The sequence below is a fragment of the Oryctolagus cuniculus genome, chromosome 9, assembly GCF_051225735.1.
Source record: "Oryctolagus cuniculus isolate XC-2025 breed Fujian yellow rabbit chromosome 9, ASM5122573v1, whole genome shotgun sequence".
Classification (NCBI taxonomy): domain Eukaryota; kingdom Metazoa; phylum Chordata; class Mammalia; order Lagomorpha; family Leporidae; genus Oryctolagus; species Oryctolagus cuniculus.
The window spans coordinates 126,641,366-126,657,100 of record NC_142875.1 but is presented as its reverse complement, the minus strand read 5'-3'; the positions used below and the strand labels follow the sequence as shown (position 1 = coordinate 126,657,100).

At 41.2% G+C, this 15,735-nt stretch overlaps 1 protein-coding gene across 11 annotated transcripts in view; it reads left to right on the top strand.

Annotated features, from left to right (window-relative positions):
- ERGIC2 (ERGIC and golgi 2) overlaps nucleotides 1-13,866 on the top strand; it is a 46,094-nt gene extending 32,228 nt beyond the window's left edge. For all 11 annotated transcript variants that reach the window (XR_016213658.1, XM_089304797.1, XM_089304796.1 and 8 more), the window contains 5 exons: nucleotides 515-613; nucleotides 8,253-8,350; nucleotides 11,988-12,150; nucleotides 13,167-13,249; nucleotides 13,390-13,866. Coding sequence is in view for 10 of the 11 variants with exons in the window: in XM_089304797.1 (XP_089160923.1) it covers nucleotides 515-613; nucleotides 8,253-8,350; nucleotides 11,988-12,150; nucleotides 13,167-13,249; nucleotides 13,390-13,452 (506 nt within the window). In the remaining variant the exon portion in view is untranslated. The remainder of the gene's footprint in view (nucleotides 1-514; nucleotides 614-8,252; nucleotides 8,351-11,987; nucleotides 12,151-13,166; nucleotides 13,250-13,389) is intronic.
- Nucleotides 13,867-15,735: the final 1,869 nt, after the last annotated feature.

Here is a 15,735-nt window from a genome sequence, read left to right as displayed (position 1 = left end):
TTGTCATGAGCTGCCAAGGCTATGGAAGCCTCTTGAGTCCACAAACTCTGACCTTATTTAGACAAGGCCATAGTCAAAGTGGAAGTTCTATCCTCCTTTCAGAGAAAGGTACCTCCTTCTTTGATGGCCCCTTTTTTCCTCTGGGATCTCACTCACAGAGACCTTTCAGGTAGGTCACTTTTTGCCACAGTGTCTTGGCTTTCCATACCTGAAGTGCTGTCCTGGGCTTTTTAGCCAGATCCGAATGCCTTAAGGGCTGATTCTGAGGCCAGAGTGCTATTTAGGGCATTTGTCCTTCTATGAGTCTGCTGTGTGGCCTGTTTCCCATGTTGGATCATTCTCTCTTTTTTAATTTTCTCTATTAAAAATAAGGTACTTTTAAGTATGCATTATTCTACTTGCGCATTTTTGATATTTTCATTTGAGAATAGATAAGAATATAAACCAGTCTTAACACATAGTTTTGAATAATATATTTTCTCTACTTAGTTGCTTTTTACTTTTTGCCTTTTAGCTTACAATTTCTCTCACAGAATAGATCATTTGTCTTTTGGAGAACTTGTTCCGGGAATCATCAATCCTTTAGATGGAACTGAAAAAATTGCTATAGATCGTAAGTACTGAATAATTACTCTTGGAAGTTAGATATAGGAAATAGTTCTTACAGCTTTAATACTTATTTTCAGTAATACAGTTTCAGCATTATAAGAATTTTCTTCTTTGTGTAGGTTCAGAGTTCTGAAATGCAGGGTTGTTATATTAGAAACCTCTTGGGAGAAATTTACCTAAGAAACCTGGAGTTATTCCAGAATGTTTTTACTGGTAATACAGTCAAAAGTAGTACATTATAGCATCATTACTTTTTTTATGGTTTTTTTTTTTTTTTTTATTTGACAGAGTTATAGACAGTGAGAGAGAGAGACAGAGAGAAAGGTCTTCCTTCCATTGGTTCACTCCCCAAATGGCCACCACGGCTGGTGCTGCGCCAATCCGAAGCCAGGAGCTGGGTACTTCCTCCTGGTCTCCCATGCAGGTACAGGGACCCAAGCACTTGGGGCATCCTCTGCTGCCCTCCTGGGCCACAGCAGAGAGCTGGACTGGAAGAGGAGCAACTGGGACTAGTACCCAGTGCCCCAACTGGGACTAGAACCCAGGGTGTCGGCGCCACAGGCAGAGGATTAGCCAAGTGAGCCACGGCGCTGGCCTTATTTTTTTTTTTTTTAAGATTTATTTTATTGATTTGAAAGAGTTACAGAGAGAGGTAGAGACAGAGAGAGAGGTCTTCCATCCGCTGTTCACTCCCCAGATGGCTGCAACAGCTGGAGCAGCACCAGTCTGAAACCAGGAGCCAGGAGTTTCTTCTGGGTCTCCCACGTGGGTGCAGGGGCCCAAGGACTTGTGCCATCTTCTACTGCTATCCCAGACTATAGCAGAGAGCTGGATCGGAAGAGGAGCAGCCAAGACTAGAACCGGCGCACATATGGGATGCTGGCGCCTCAGGCCAGGGCTTTAACCCGCTGCACCACAGCACTGGCCCCAAGTTTTCTTTTATTATAATATTATTATTATTATTTTCTTTTATTATTATTATTTCTTTTATTATTATTTTATTATTATTATTGAAAGTATCAGTTTGTCCAAAAATTGGAAGTATGATTTTCTTGGTTTTGTAGCAAGTAGTCTAATTTCCTCTTTTGTGAAGGGTTGTGTCTCTTCTCTGTTTAAGTGTCCATACTGTGTGATATACCCCACCTGTTGGACCTTTTGAAGACTTCTGAAGCATCCTCACCTGCTTGGAATTTCAGTGTCTGTAAAAGTGTAATTAAGGATTTAATATTTTATCAAATTCAGTAATTTATTAATATTCTTTACTCAGTATAGTGTTATAATCAGGTACATTAAAGGTATTTTACTTAAAGTACTGTTGTAATAAGTTTAGAAATGTTTGAAAAGAAACCATTCTGAAATTTTAAAACCTCACTCAGTGAAATCTAAATTGTAATCAATCATATATACACATTCTACACTGAAGTGCAGCATATATTAGCTAAGAGATGCTCATTTGAAGATGTGTTGGTCAAGACTTTGTTTCAGGATCCTAAAATGAACTGCAAATTTTTATACAGAAGCTCTTCTAAATATAAATGGGTTAATTCAGAGGTTGTTTGAGTCCAGTTACTCCTAAATTATTAACAACTAAGAGCTACTGAGAATTACGTTTATGAAATGTCTGTCAGCAGGTGAGTGTCAGTAGGTTCCTGGAAGCTTTAACACAGGCATATTCCTCCCTTCATGTCAAATGTTCTCTTGGATCTCTGTTTCCAAAAAGAAAAAAATCCATGTAATCAATCTGTGGTGTCCTATTGCTGTCCCCTCCTTGAGGTTCTTCAAAAACCTGCTTACTGAGCAGGTGCATCCCTAATGCTGTGCTCTTCTGGATGGACCTTCAGCCTCAGGAGCAGAGCAGTCTGCAGCTTGCAATACAAACCTGATCCAGTAGCTTTTTTACTTTGGTCATTAAGCTCTCCAACAAATGTAATAAGCTTGTCCTGAATTAACATTAGGCAGTTTAGTCTTCAGTAGTCATCTGACCACGGGTTATGAATTTTCCCATCATGGTTCTTTGACTCCTGTTGGTTTTTATTTATTGCATTGGCACTTCACTTTTGACATGTGATGTGGTTCTTTTGTCCTTAATTTTCACTTGTCTAATTATCCCATCCCTGTGTATAACATTGGTTATTGCCTTGCTACTCTCATTTCTATCTTCTTCCATAAGTGATAATTACATACCTTTGACTTTCAGTGCTGTGACTTGATAGAAATTATTCTTTTAAGGGTTTATTCTAGGTAATTGAAAAGCAGAATGACAGAGAGAGAGAAATCTTCCATCAGTTGGTCATTCCTCAAATGGTTGCGGTGGCCAGGACTGGGCCATACTGCAGTCGGGAGCCCAGAACTCCATCCGGATCTCCAGTGTCAGTGACAGGAGCCCGAGTACTTGGACAGTCTTCTGCTGCTTTCCTACACTTGTTTGCAGGGAGCTAGATGGGGAGTGCAACTGCTGGGACTTGGGCTGGTGCTTGGATATGGGATGCAGGCATCACGGGCTTAACTTGCTGTACCATACCAGCCCTAGAGTTAATTCTCACAGCACCTCCAAAGTAGGCACAGGTTGAGCCGTTTACCTTATGGCAAATATGGCTCCCAGGATGAATCTGGAGGCCATCGGTAAGTGATAAGTGCTCCGTAGGTGTGGGACATGGTTGACACCTTTGGCTCTGTTGTTATCCAGGAGAATATTCAGGATGTTAAGTTGACATTAATAGCAGAACTGGTACAAAGTTGGTTTTTAGATGTTGCAGTGGTACATGTAAGAGGTGCAGTAAGTGAAGTTGAAACAGGCCTGACTTTGTTTTGGTAGAGGCTTGTTTAGTGTTAGTTTTTGAAGAGACTTTTACCCCTACCTCTCTCCTTGCTCAGTTTGAATTCACTTGAGGTAAGAGACAGGTAAACAGAAATTTTTTGATGCTGAGCGAAAGAGGCCAGACACACAAAAGTGTATACTGTATGGTCCTATTTATTGAAATTCTAGACAAAACTAGTGTATGGCAGTACAAGACAGATCCCTGGTTGGCCTGGTACAAAGGGGCATGAAGGAATCGCTTTGAGGTTTGGCAGATTTTTGTGGTTTGATTGTAGTGGTGATCATACGAGTGGATATATTTCCCAAAATGTATTGAACCATACATTTAAAACATGTGTTTTACCATATGCTCATTGTACTTTTAAAAAGTGTCGAAAGTTCGTTCATCCAGCTAATATTATTGAAGGCCTTGTATTTGTCAGTCGTTATGTGCAGCATCTGGGACCCAGGGGTAAACATGTTCTGCTCTCCAGAGAGCCCACATCTCAATAGGGAGTCAGGACAGATGGCTATGAAGCAAATAAAGGAAATTATGTGTGATAGAGCAGTGAGAGGAAGAGCCTGTGGTATTTGGGGTCTAAAGGAAAAAGCCAACTTGAGTGACGTGTTGAAGTGAGCCAGGCAGTGGTTTTTCTGAGGACATTGCAGGCAGCACGTTGTGAGTGAAGCTGTTGCAATGAAATAACCTGCATGTGTGGCTAACTGGATCAGCCAGCCACGTATTACCACTGCTCTGCCAGCTGCCCACCTGGCAGCTTCAGGTCACTTTCTTCATGGCAGCAAGGGACATCTGTATGTCAGGTCTTTGAGAGAGAACGAAGACTGGCCAGCTGAGTGGCTTAACCATGTGTTAGTACTTGTCCGCAGCTTGCCGGCTGAATTACTCCTTGTATTCGTAAGAGAGTAGATAGGAGGTCCAAAGCTGTTGTCCCTTTATGTTCAAAGGGTGCAAACTTTTACTTTAGTGGCTAGAATTGAAAACCTTGGAGAATTTTCCTCCTTCCATTTAAGAGCATAGTTGCCTTGAGTCCTGGCCCCATTACTTAGTAACGCACTGACTTTGAGCAGCTTTTGTAACATTCCTGAACTTCAGTTTCTCATCTCTAAGAAGAGGATGAAAAAAATCTGCTTCATGGGATTGTTGTGGATTATTTAGAATCGTATGTGTAAGGTGCTTAGAACAGTGCATGGTACATAGAAAATACTCATGAGAGGTTGATTGAGTTTGTTCTTTCATTTTGTTCTCTTGTTTGATTAAGTGTATTCTTTTTGCTGTTGTTGGGACTGGGCATGACAAATAATGTTCCTGCCCTCATGGAATGTACAGTCTAATGAGGGTGTGAGTAACTGATTTGGACCTTGTGGTTACTTAGAGATCACACACCTTCACAACATGACTCCTGCTGTCACCATCAGGCTTCGCTGCAGTAACACTGTAACAAACCCCAGCTCTCAGCAGCGCCTGTAAACTTTACTTCCTTGCTGAGCTATCCCAGAAGTTCTTCTCTTAAGGCATCAGATTTACAGTTCAAGAGCTAACGATCGAGGACAGGTTTGAACGAGGTTTCTCTTAATCTGGAGTTTGAGGAGCTGAGCAGACAGGCAGTCGACCCCAGCCGCTTCACTTACGCTGTGGAACACAGAGGATGTAGTAGCAATCAACACTGCTGTTTGAAAAGGCGGGCAGTGAGCGAAGCGTGTTACTGGGCCACACGGAACTGGAAGAGTGTGACATTCCGCTGCTCCGAGAATGGGGACTGTTCCTTGATTGTGTCCTGTTCTATTCCCTGTCCCTTCTTAGCTTTGTCCTCTGAAAATGGTCCTACTTTTCCTTTTTTTTTTCCCCATTTTCCCCCCTCCGCTGCATCTACAGAGTACACTGGAGAATATGCCATTCTTGGGGGGCTAAACACCCTTCTTAGCCTGCATCCAGGTAGTAGAAAACTTGGGAGCCCCAAAGGTTTTGAATTTCCAGCTTAAACTCAGTGTCTTTTAATGTCCACTCAAAAGCTTTGTTAATTTTTTAAACAAATTGTATTTTCCTAGCTCCATGTGCCAAAAGTCAAAGATTTCTTGATGAATATGCCTCATTGTCTAGGCTTACTACGCTTAATACGTATCAGATTTCCATGTTCTCACTTGGGCCAACCCAGTGGAGGAGGGATATGCATCCCACTCTTAGTGAACCTTGGGAAAGACAGGGAGAGAAGGAAGGAAGAAGAACAAACGATACAATCCTCCATAACCCAGATTTGCCCGTAGATATTTTGTTTGTTCTACGTGTTTTAAAGCATGTTTGATTAGTTCTTAATTTAGCATTCTGAAGATTACACATATAGCTTCTGTCTCTTTAATTCACTTAAAAGTGGTGCTCCCAGATCGTTCTGCAAAGAGGTAGGTGGCAGCCCAGTCTAGTAGAGCATATTCTAATTTACCATAGACTCCATTTTATCTGCCTTCCCTTGTCAGCATCAAAATTCAGATTAGATTCCCACTGAGTGTTCTCTAGTTTAATGAAAGCTTTGATATAGGATTGTGTTCAGGAGTGGATTTCCATACACCGGTTTTTCCTAAAATGATCTCGGGATGAATGGTGTTGGAATTACTGGAGCCTTTGGGAAAAGTCCGTCTTCCTGAACAGCTGATCCACTTGGGTTAAATTCTTTAGGAAAAAGGCAAAGACATAGGATTTGAGTTTGTTCTTTCATGTTGTTCTCTTGTTTGATTAAGTGTATTCTTTTTGCTGTTGTTGGGACTGGGCATGACAAATAATGTTCCTGCCCTCATGGAATGTACAGTCTAATGAGGGCAAGTTCTTTTAAAAATTTAAAACTCCGGCTGGTGCCGCGTGCTCACTAGGCTAATCCTCTGCCTGCGGCGCCGGCACCCCGGGTTCTAGTCCCAGTCGAGGCGCTGGATTCTTTCCCCATTGTTCCTCTTCCAGTGCAACTCTCTGCTGTGGCCAGGGAGTGCAGTGGAGGATGACCCAGGTGCTTGGGCCCTGCACCCGCATGGGAGACCAGGAGAGGCACCTGGCTCCTGGCTTTGGATCAGCGCAGTGCGCCAGCTGCAGCAGCTATTGCGGGGTGAACCAACGGTAAAGGAAGACCTTTCTCTCTGTCTCTCTCTCTCACTGTCCACTCTGCCTGTCAAAAAATTGATAACTCCATTAAATAATTTCAAGTTCTCTATTTGGCACAGTTTCAAAGGCAAAATTTTGTCAGTTCTCATACATGTTATAAAGTATGTATGTTTCAAGTCAAATGTTATGAGTCTACACTATAACCAAGTTGAAACCATAGATGTTCTTATCTAAGTTTTTTAGGATATAGACCTGGAGAATGAACATAATGTATATGATGTGATTTGTTAATTTTTAAAAACTAAATAATTGGTGACATACTGGTATTTATAATTTGTATTAAGCAAATGATATCTAATGTCTATTGAAAAATAATTTCTGGGCCTGACACTGGCATAGTGGGTAAAGCCGCCTGCAGTGCCGGCATCCCATACGGATGCTTGTTTGAGTCCTCGCTGCTCCGCTTCCGATACAGCTCTCTGCTGTGGCCTAGAAAAACAGTAGAAGCTGGCTCAAATCCTTGTGTCCCTGCACCCACGTGGGAGACCCAGAAGCAGCAGCTCTTGGCTCCGGGCTTCAGATTGGCCCAGCTCCACCTGTTGCAGCCATTTGGGGAGTGAACCAGTAGATGAAAGACCTCTCTCTGTGCCTGTCTCTCTGTAACTCTTCCTTTCAAATAAGTAAATAAATCTTTAAAAAACATCATTTCTGGGGCTGACACTGTGGTGTAGTGGGGTAAAGCAGCTGTCTGCAGTGCCAGCATCCCATAGGAGTGTCGATTCAAGTCCCAGACGGCTGCTTCACTTAATCCAGTTCCCTGCTGATGGCTTGGGAAAGCAGTAGAAGATGGCTTAAGTGCTTGGACCTCTGCTCCTACCTGGGAAACCGTAAGGAAGCTCTTTGCTCCTGGCTTCAGATCAGCCCAGCTTCTGCTGTTCGAACCATCTGGGCAGTGAGCCAGCGGATGGAAGATCTCTCTCTGCCTCTGCCTCTCTGTGACTCTTTCAAGTGAATAAGTATATCTTTTTTAAAAAATTATATTATACAATAATCATTGAATAGTTTTTTTGTTAGTGATCTTCATACTCTGACATCAGTTCAATGTGTTTATGCAAAGTCTGCCTAATTCTCTTTTGGTTTAGTATATTTTAAAATATTAGTAGAAGCTGTTTCTTGTGATGGTTATACTATTATAATTTTATTTTTATTAGTTTCTGTAATACAAATAATTAACTGCTTTTATTTTTCCACATTCATAAAAGATAATAATTATTATAAGGAATATCTAAGTCACTAGTTGACCTTTAAAATTGTGTGTGAGAACATGTGACTTCATGCTCACTGGGGACTTGTAGTGAGCATGACTATGAGGGGACTTCAGAAAGTTTGTGGAAAATGGAATTAACTTTGTTTCGATGCAAAAATATGGTTGAAATTCATGCATACAAGTGGTTGGCACAATGTTCTTAAAAATGCATATTGGGAAAAAAACTAAACATGGATTTCAAAATTTTTTGTAAGAAAACAAACTTAATTTTATGAGCTCTTTAAAGTACCTTTTTATATTTCTTTCACTGGTTCTTTTAAAATTGTTTTTTATGAGGCATTATTAAAATGAAGCATTATGAAACATTATATCATATTAAACATTAAATTTCAGGTAAATTTTCTTAACAGAAGAGGAATCTACTTGGCAGTTGTGCTACTGGGTTGATGAAAAGTCACATTTTGTCTTTGTTCTAGACAACCAGATGTTCCAGTATTTTATTACAATTGTGCCAACAAAGCTACATACTTATAAGATTTCAGCAGATACCCATCAGTTTTCTGTGACAGAAAGGGTAAGTTGAATCCAGCTGGTAAAATGATTTGAAGTTTTGTATAGCTTTTTATTTATTTATTTATTTTGACAGGCAGAGTGGACAGTGAGAGAGAGAGACAGAGAGAAAGGTCTTCCTTTACCGTTGGTTCACCCTCCAATGGCCACTGTGGCCGGCGCACTGCGCTGATCTGCTGGCAGGAGCCAGGTGCCTCTCCTGGTCTCCCATGGGGTGCAGGGCCCAAGTACTTGGGCCACCCTCCACTGCACTCCCTGGCCACAGCAGAGAGCTGGCCTCGAAGAGGGGCAACCGGGACAGAATCTGGCGCCCCGACCAAGACTAGAACCCGGTGTGCCGGCGCCGCAGGCAGAGGATCAGCCTATTGTGTCACAGTGCTGGCCTGTATAGCTTTATAAAATCCCCCATTTGGTGCCCTCACTCATTTTTTTATTTTATGCTAAAAATTTTTTTAGGAATGAGTTTTTTAGAAAGTAAGTTGTCTTAGAGCAAGAAAAGATTTAAAAAAAAAATTAAAATATTTCCTATTTATTAGGGCTTAAAGTTGTTAAGCTTAATGAAAGTGTTGATTATTTTAATATCAATTTTATAGTATGTTTTCCTATATATTGCTATGAACAGTTTTTAATCTTACAGATTTTCTCATTTCTTGTTATTTATTTCCCAGTAAATGTGCCTGTGTTATGGATGGATGTTGTGAATCAGCAGTGTAGAGGTTTTTGCCTTCCTAAGTAAATGCTTTGTATTCGTCTGACAGAATATTCTGTCACCTCAGGACACAGTGGCCTCATAGATAAATACTGAAATGAGGAGCAGAGTTTTGGAACTGGACAGTGTAACAGATTTCACATCTATTCTGGAGTCATGTTTTCTTATTTTTGTATCTAATAATGATGAGTATTCAAATTCTAGTATACGAAGAATGCCAAGGACCTGTCTAAGTGCTTTTTAATTTATCCATTTGAAAGGCAGGGGGACATATTTGCAACAGCCTGGTCTTGGCCAGGCCAAACTGGAAACCCAGACCTCAGTGCAGGTCTGTGCTCGGCGGAGACCTCCTGCTGCGTCCGAGGGTGGCATTAGCAGGAATCCAGAGTTGGAAGGGACTGGAACTGGACCCGGCATTTCAGTGTGGGAGGCAGCGCCCCACGCAGTGTCTTCACTGCGCCAGTGCCTGCCCCTGGGGCTTTGGTGTTTTTTTGTTTTTTTTGTTTTTTTTTTTTTTTGAGAGGCTTATACCTTATTATGACCATATCTCAATAGCTGTAGATTTTTCCTTGTTTTCCTGAAATTTAGCGATGTTTTTACAAGTGAACTGTTATGCATCTATAACTTTTCAAATGGTTCAGAGGAAAGTACCCAGGTATACATAATTGTGTAGATACATGTATGTATGTTGTATACATAGGAGCTAGGCAGAACACCTGCAAGAACATATTGTTGCAGCATTTTTGTGAGGATAGGGAGATGTGGTTTCTCACCTAGAAGTTTGGCAAACAGAGGAACAGCAGCGCACACAGTTGCCAAGACCTTGGGGAAAGTAGCATACATTGCCCTGGGAGTGCGAAGTGCCAGTTTTGTGGAAGGGAGGTCAACAGTGACTGCAAAATTACCTGGGCATTTGCCCTTGGACCCAGTAATCCCACTTCTGGGAAATCTGTTCCCGAGACAAAGTGTGGAACAGGCAAAGTGATGTGGGGGTGAGGCTAGTCATTGCCTTGTCATTGCCTGTAGAAGACTGGAAACAGCCCCGGTCCTCCAGCTGTACAGCAGCAGAACAAAGCAGGGATGGGGAAGGAGCTCTATGTATTGATACGACATTCTCTGCAGGCTGCATTTAAAAACAAAAGAAACTAAATGAAAAAATATCATAGGGGCCATTGAGGTGGTACAGCATGTTAAATCACAGCCGGGGATGCCCACATGCCATGTAAGAGTGCCAGTTCATGTCCTGGTTACTCTGCTTCTGATCTGGCCTCCTGCTAGTGCATCTTGGGGAGCAGCAGTACGAGTTCAAGTCCTTGGGTCCCTATCAGCCACACGGGAGACCTCGATGGAGTTTCTGGCTCCTGCCTTCAGCCTGGCTAAGACCCAGATGTTGCAGGCATTCAGGGAGTGAAGCAGTTGATGGAAAATACTCCTATCCCTTCTTCTCTTCCTCCCCTCTTACTCTGCCTTCCAAGTGGATAAAAGTAAGCATTTTCTTTTTTTCAAAATTAGAGTAAAATCCCAGAGCATTTGACCTTTTGCAGGATTTGCTTTTGCTGAAGTAATCGCTTCAGAAAGAAACAGAACAATGAGGTGGTGAAGTCTTTGAGGGGGCAGGGAGGACGGTGCTGACCCTGTGGGGCCAGGAACACAGAGTCAGTCTGTTACAGGTGCTCTGGTCCCCCAAACAGCTTCCGTCCTCAAAGTTCTCAACAGTATGTTTGTGACTTCAGCATGATATTAGGCATCTCAGAGCTTGAAGGAACTTTATTAGAAACTTAATCAAGGGTTTATAAAACCCAATTGTGGCTGGTGCCGTGGCTGAATAGACTAATCCTCCGCCTGCGGCGCCGGCACCCTGGGTTCTAGTCCCGGTCGGGGCGCCGGATTCTGTCCTGGATGCCCCTCTTCCTGTCCAGCTCTCTGCTGTGGCCTGGGAGTGCAGTGGAGGATGGCCCAAGTCTTTGGGCCCTGCACCTGCATGGGAGACCAGGAGGAAGCACCTGGCTCCTGCCTTCAGATCAGCACGGTGCGCCGGCCGCAGCGCACCAGCCACAGTGGCCATTGGGGGGTGAACCAACGGAAAGGAAGACCTTTCTCTCTGTCTCTCTCTCTCACTGTCCACTCAGCCTGTCCAATAATAATAATAATAATAATAATAAAAGCCCAATTGTGCTAATAACGGGAAAGAGTTTTGAAATACCCCACCTAAAATTGTTTTAATTTCCCTTGGTGGTAGTAACCTCGTTATTTGTATTCCTAAAGCTTGTAGTTTAACTGTAGCATAATAAAAATAGAACTTAGCCTAAAAGTCACATCAGGGCACCATGATAGTACAGTTTGGAGCTGTTATAGAAATGTATTATAAAGTTTGCAAACTTGCTTTTTGAAGTATAAATTGGATAGAATAAAGTAGAATACTTTGCTCAATGTGCACAGTATTGTACATTTAGAATTTTAGCATCGTGCCTTTAAAATAGTCCTGTAAACTCTGTACCAGTACATATATTTTAAATTAATGGATTCTATTTTCTTCCTATACTGTATCTCCTATAGTTTAAGAGGAACAACAAAGTTGTTTTAAAGCCTGACCATTTAAGTGACAGGAGTTGAAGACAGTTGTTTTCTAAACATAGTGATTTGATTGGTGAGGAACATGTCACATGGCTCTGTGCTGGTGCTTAACGGTGCAGAAAATGTGTGTGCAAGGTGTCGCTTTTGAGGAAACAGGGAGGGGTGGTGTTGCTCGTTGGATACTTTGGAAAGTCAGCCGCACGCGGAGTACAGAATAATGACCCTGGGGAGCACTCATAGCCTGGGATGGCCTTTCCCAGTGGGGCCGCAGGGCTTGGCGTTGATGGATGCAGGTCCCAGATGACGTGACTCGGTTCTCACCTCCTCCTTTCTCTCCCCTCCCTTGGCCTCCCTGTAGGAGCGCATCATCAACCACGCTGCGGGCAGCCACGGCGTCTCGGGGATATTCATGAAGTACGACCTCAGCTCTCTGATGGTGACAGTGACTGAGGAGCACATGCCGTTCTGGCAGTTTTTTGTGAGGCTTTGTGGCATAGTTGGAGGGATCTTTTCAACAACAGGTTAGTAATGATTCCTTTTGCCTCAGTTCTAAAGTGTTACACTTCCACTAGGACACTTCCACTTCAAAAGGCCAAGAATACACATACTCTCCTGGTTTGCTATTTGAGGAATTTTTTCATTAATTCATATTTCCAAAGTGTTACTGACTGACCATTAAACATAGCTAATTTCACTGCTTTGAGTGATTTAACAGTGATTTCATGGTGTGCTGCAAAGATTGTTTGCTGTTATCAGACAGATGATATATGATTGCATTCAGTTTCTGCCACTTACTTGGTGGTGACCTTAGGTCACCTACTTTTTCAAAAATTATTTTCTCATCTATAAAACTGACATAATTTTGTAAGTGTGTTACAGGATTAAACAACCAAATGCCTAGACAGAGTAGACACTTCCATGCAAACTTACCTTTTTATTGAATGTATTTTTCAATGTACAATATGCAAAATCATGTCTTATGTGATGCTGTGAATATATGAAAACAGATTTTTCAATCAGTAATGTTTTTGTGTATTTTGTTCTGAGGTTGCAGAATTCTCTGAAAGAAAATCTGGAAGTAGTCATAAAAATTTTAAGAGTCAAGTAAAGAAAGGGAAGTTTTTTCTTTACCTGCCAGTCCTCATCAGTATTGCACAGAGCTGAATGGTTTACATGCTTCGAATTGTATTTTTTAAACAAATAAGTGCATTTTTGTGCCATTATTTATTACTGATTTCATTTAAATCTGTTTAAGTGGTTGTCTTAAGATTATTTATGTTTCAAAATTATGTGGATATGTGAAGAAAACCTTGAAAAGATTAGGCAAGATCCTGGATTGTATGGCCTTGGGATTTTGAAAAGAATTGCCTTTGTTTCAAAGTTTAAGTATTTTGATTATTTTTAACCATGGAAGTAAAAAAATGCAAATTGCTTTGTTCCTTGCCTTAATGTATTCCTATATACTTGATTTTTTTTATCCTATGTAGTAATTTAGGTAATAATTAAATTGAGTGCATCGACTTGTTGTTTATCACAGGAATGTTACATGGAATTGGGAAATTTATAGTTGAAATAATTTGCTGTCGTTTCCGACTTGGATCCTCTAAGCCCGTCACTTCTGTAAGTAGCGCAGACTGCGTGGGGCAGCTCTCTGGCGCGTGCCGGGCTGTGGGCCCCTTCGTCCGGAGGGGACCTTGTGTTCAGAGGGTGCAGCGGCAGGAACGGAGCTAACGCTGTGGTCTCTTTCCTCCTTTCCTCAGGTCCCTTTTGAGGATGGCCACACAGACAACCACTTACCTCTTCTAGAAAACAATGCGCATTAGCACCTCCTGAAGGAAGGAGAAGAACTTTTTGCCTGAGACATAAAACCTTTTTTAATAATAAAATATTGTGCAATATATTCAAAGAAAAGAAAATATGAATAAGAAGCAGAAAACACACTTATTTAAAAAAGAAAAAAAGGAAAAAAAAAACCCCAAACTGAAATCCTGTGTATGTTGTATCTGTTACAAATGTCCTAGAAGAAATGATGCAGCCGATCAGTGAGTCAGCCCAGGGGAGTACCGCTTTGAAGATGGCCCCGGCGGGCAGCACTGCAATGAGAACTTACTTGCCGATGACAAAAAGCCCAAGGAAGGAAGTGAAACCCACCTAAAGAAAAATGGCACTGCCCAGTGCAAATGTTTGCGTCCTCTTGTTTTTAAGATACGATGTCAGAATAAAGTATGTAAAACGTATGGAAAACTAGTCTAGACTTTAAAAATTGTAATCAGGTCACGTTGTTAATAAAGAAAAACAGGGACTAGTCTCTATAATTAGCCATATTCATGTTAAGCCATATGGACAAGACCATTTATCCAGTCATTTGGTCCGATGAAGCTAATTGCTTTCCCTTGAACTGTGGTTGTTGCTTTTTCTCTAAGTGTTCAGCATAGTGTCTTGGAAGACAACGGTGAATGCTCTGGGCAGGTGTGAAGGTGCTGTGAGATGTGACAGGTGTCATTCACAAGTTGTATGCTGGAGACTTCGACAGGGAGAAGAAAGCACATTTAAAACAAACGTTAAGTCTCCAAGTCTGATCCTTTGCATCTTGCAAAGGGCACAGGGTGAATGAAAAGACCCACTGCTGGTGGTGAAAATGATCAGCTCGTACAGTATTAAAAGGAAAAGTAGACTATTTTTCACATGTGATGAGTAGGGAACAAGCCAACTGTAAACTTTTATATACAACAGACGTCAAGGCAGATTCTAAGTACTACAAGATCTCGTCCCATCTGAGAGGTGCCATATTAAACCAATGCCTGCTAATCTGTAAAACTGGATTATGAAAAAAGTTTTTGCATTCAGGGTATCCTGAATGTAACTAACTCTGTATTAGATTGTGTAGTTCTAACTTTCTTCCTAATTTATGAGTTAGTTTGAAGTTTCTAGAGTATAAAAGATAAAAAATAATGAGAGGGTGCTATCTTGCAGATGCCATTAAAAACTGTATTTGAAATGTGTGTGCCAACATAAGTGTTCCTTTTATAATCACTAACTGATAATAGAAGAATTATCAACTAGTACCCAAAGTTTAAATCATTTAAAGACTTGACTTGAATGATGGCTTTAAAGAATAGCATGTCACAAGATTGTTTTTCAAATGAATTTTTTTGAAGATAAAATAATGCTCTCTTCAAAACAGTAGAAATAATGGAGAGAGAGTAAAAGTGACAGAATTACTTTGCAGTACAGTATGTTTAGAATGGTGCCTTTCATAAAATAACAAAGGCATCATTGTGTAAAACAGTATGAAGAGCCACCAGCGTCACAGATGGGTGACACAGCTTGCTTTGAAAGACTGAAATCCAGAAACTCTGAAATGAGTTATCCACCTCTGGACTTTGTATTTGTTTTCTCTAGATATTACTTACAACAAAGTTGAGTTAGGAACTAACAGAGCATCTCTCAAAGGAAATGCAGTTGGAAGGAGCTGGAACTGCAGCTGTTTCAGACAGAATGTCGGTCTCCGGAGTCTGCTTGTTAGGAAATCCAGTCTTGTTTCAGAGTTTTATTTTTGATAGGAAAATATTGATCTGGGATTACTTTTTTAAACTTAGGATTGTAACAGTTAAGTATGTTTAAAACTTTTATACTTACATTTGATTTTTAATTGCTTCTATCTTCTCCAAATATCCTATTAAAATTTTTAATGAAATAAATCCATTCCATTGAGAGTAACTTGGCACCGAGTTCTAGTGTGAAAGTTGAAAAGGCGCCCATCTGAAGCCCCTCAGATGGTCAGGGTCAGGTTTTTGGGCTCACCAGGTGTTTCTCTGATTGCAGAGGGCACCTTACTGGCCTGCCTGTTATGACACTTTATCTGTGCCTGGGGCTCCCTTCTACCATGAGTCTGTGTTATACTAATCCAGTCCTCATCTTCATTTTAGTTGGGTCCTTAGTATTCACTAGTATGAATTCTAGCCTACAGATTTAGGCCTCAAATTATGTGAAATGGATTTTTAGGATCTATGTTTGTGTACATTTGTCTCTGAAGAAAATTAAATATTTAGGTGAGTAACACACTGCTGCAGTATTAGTGCACCTCAGACTGTCTCTTAGGAAAC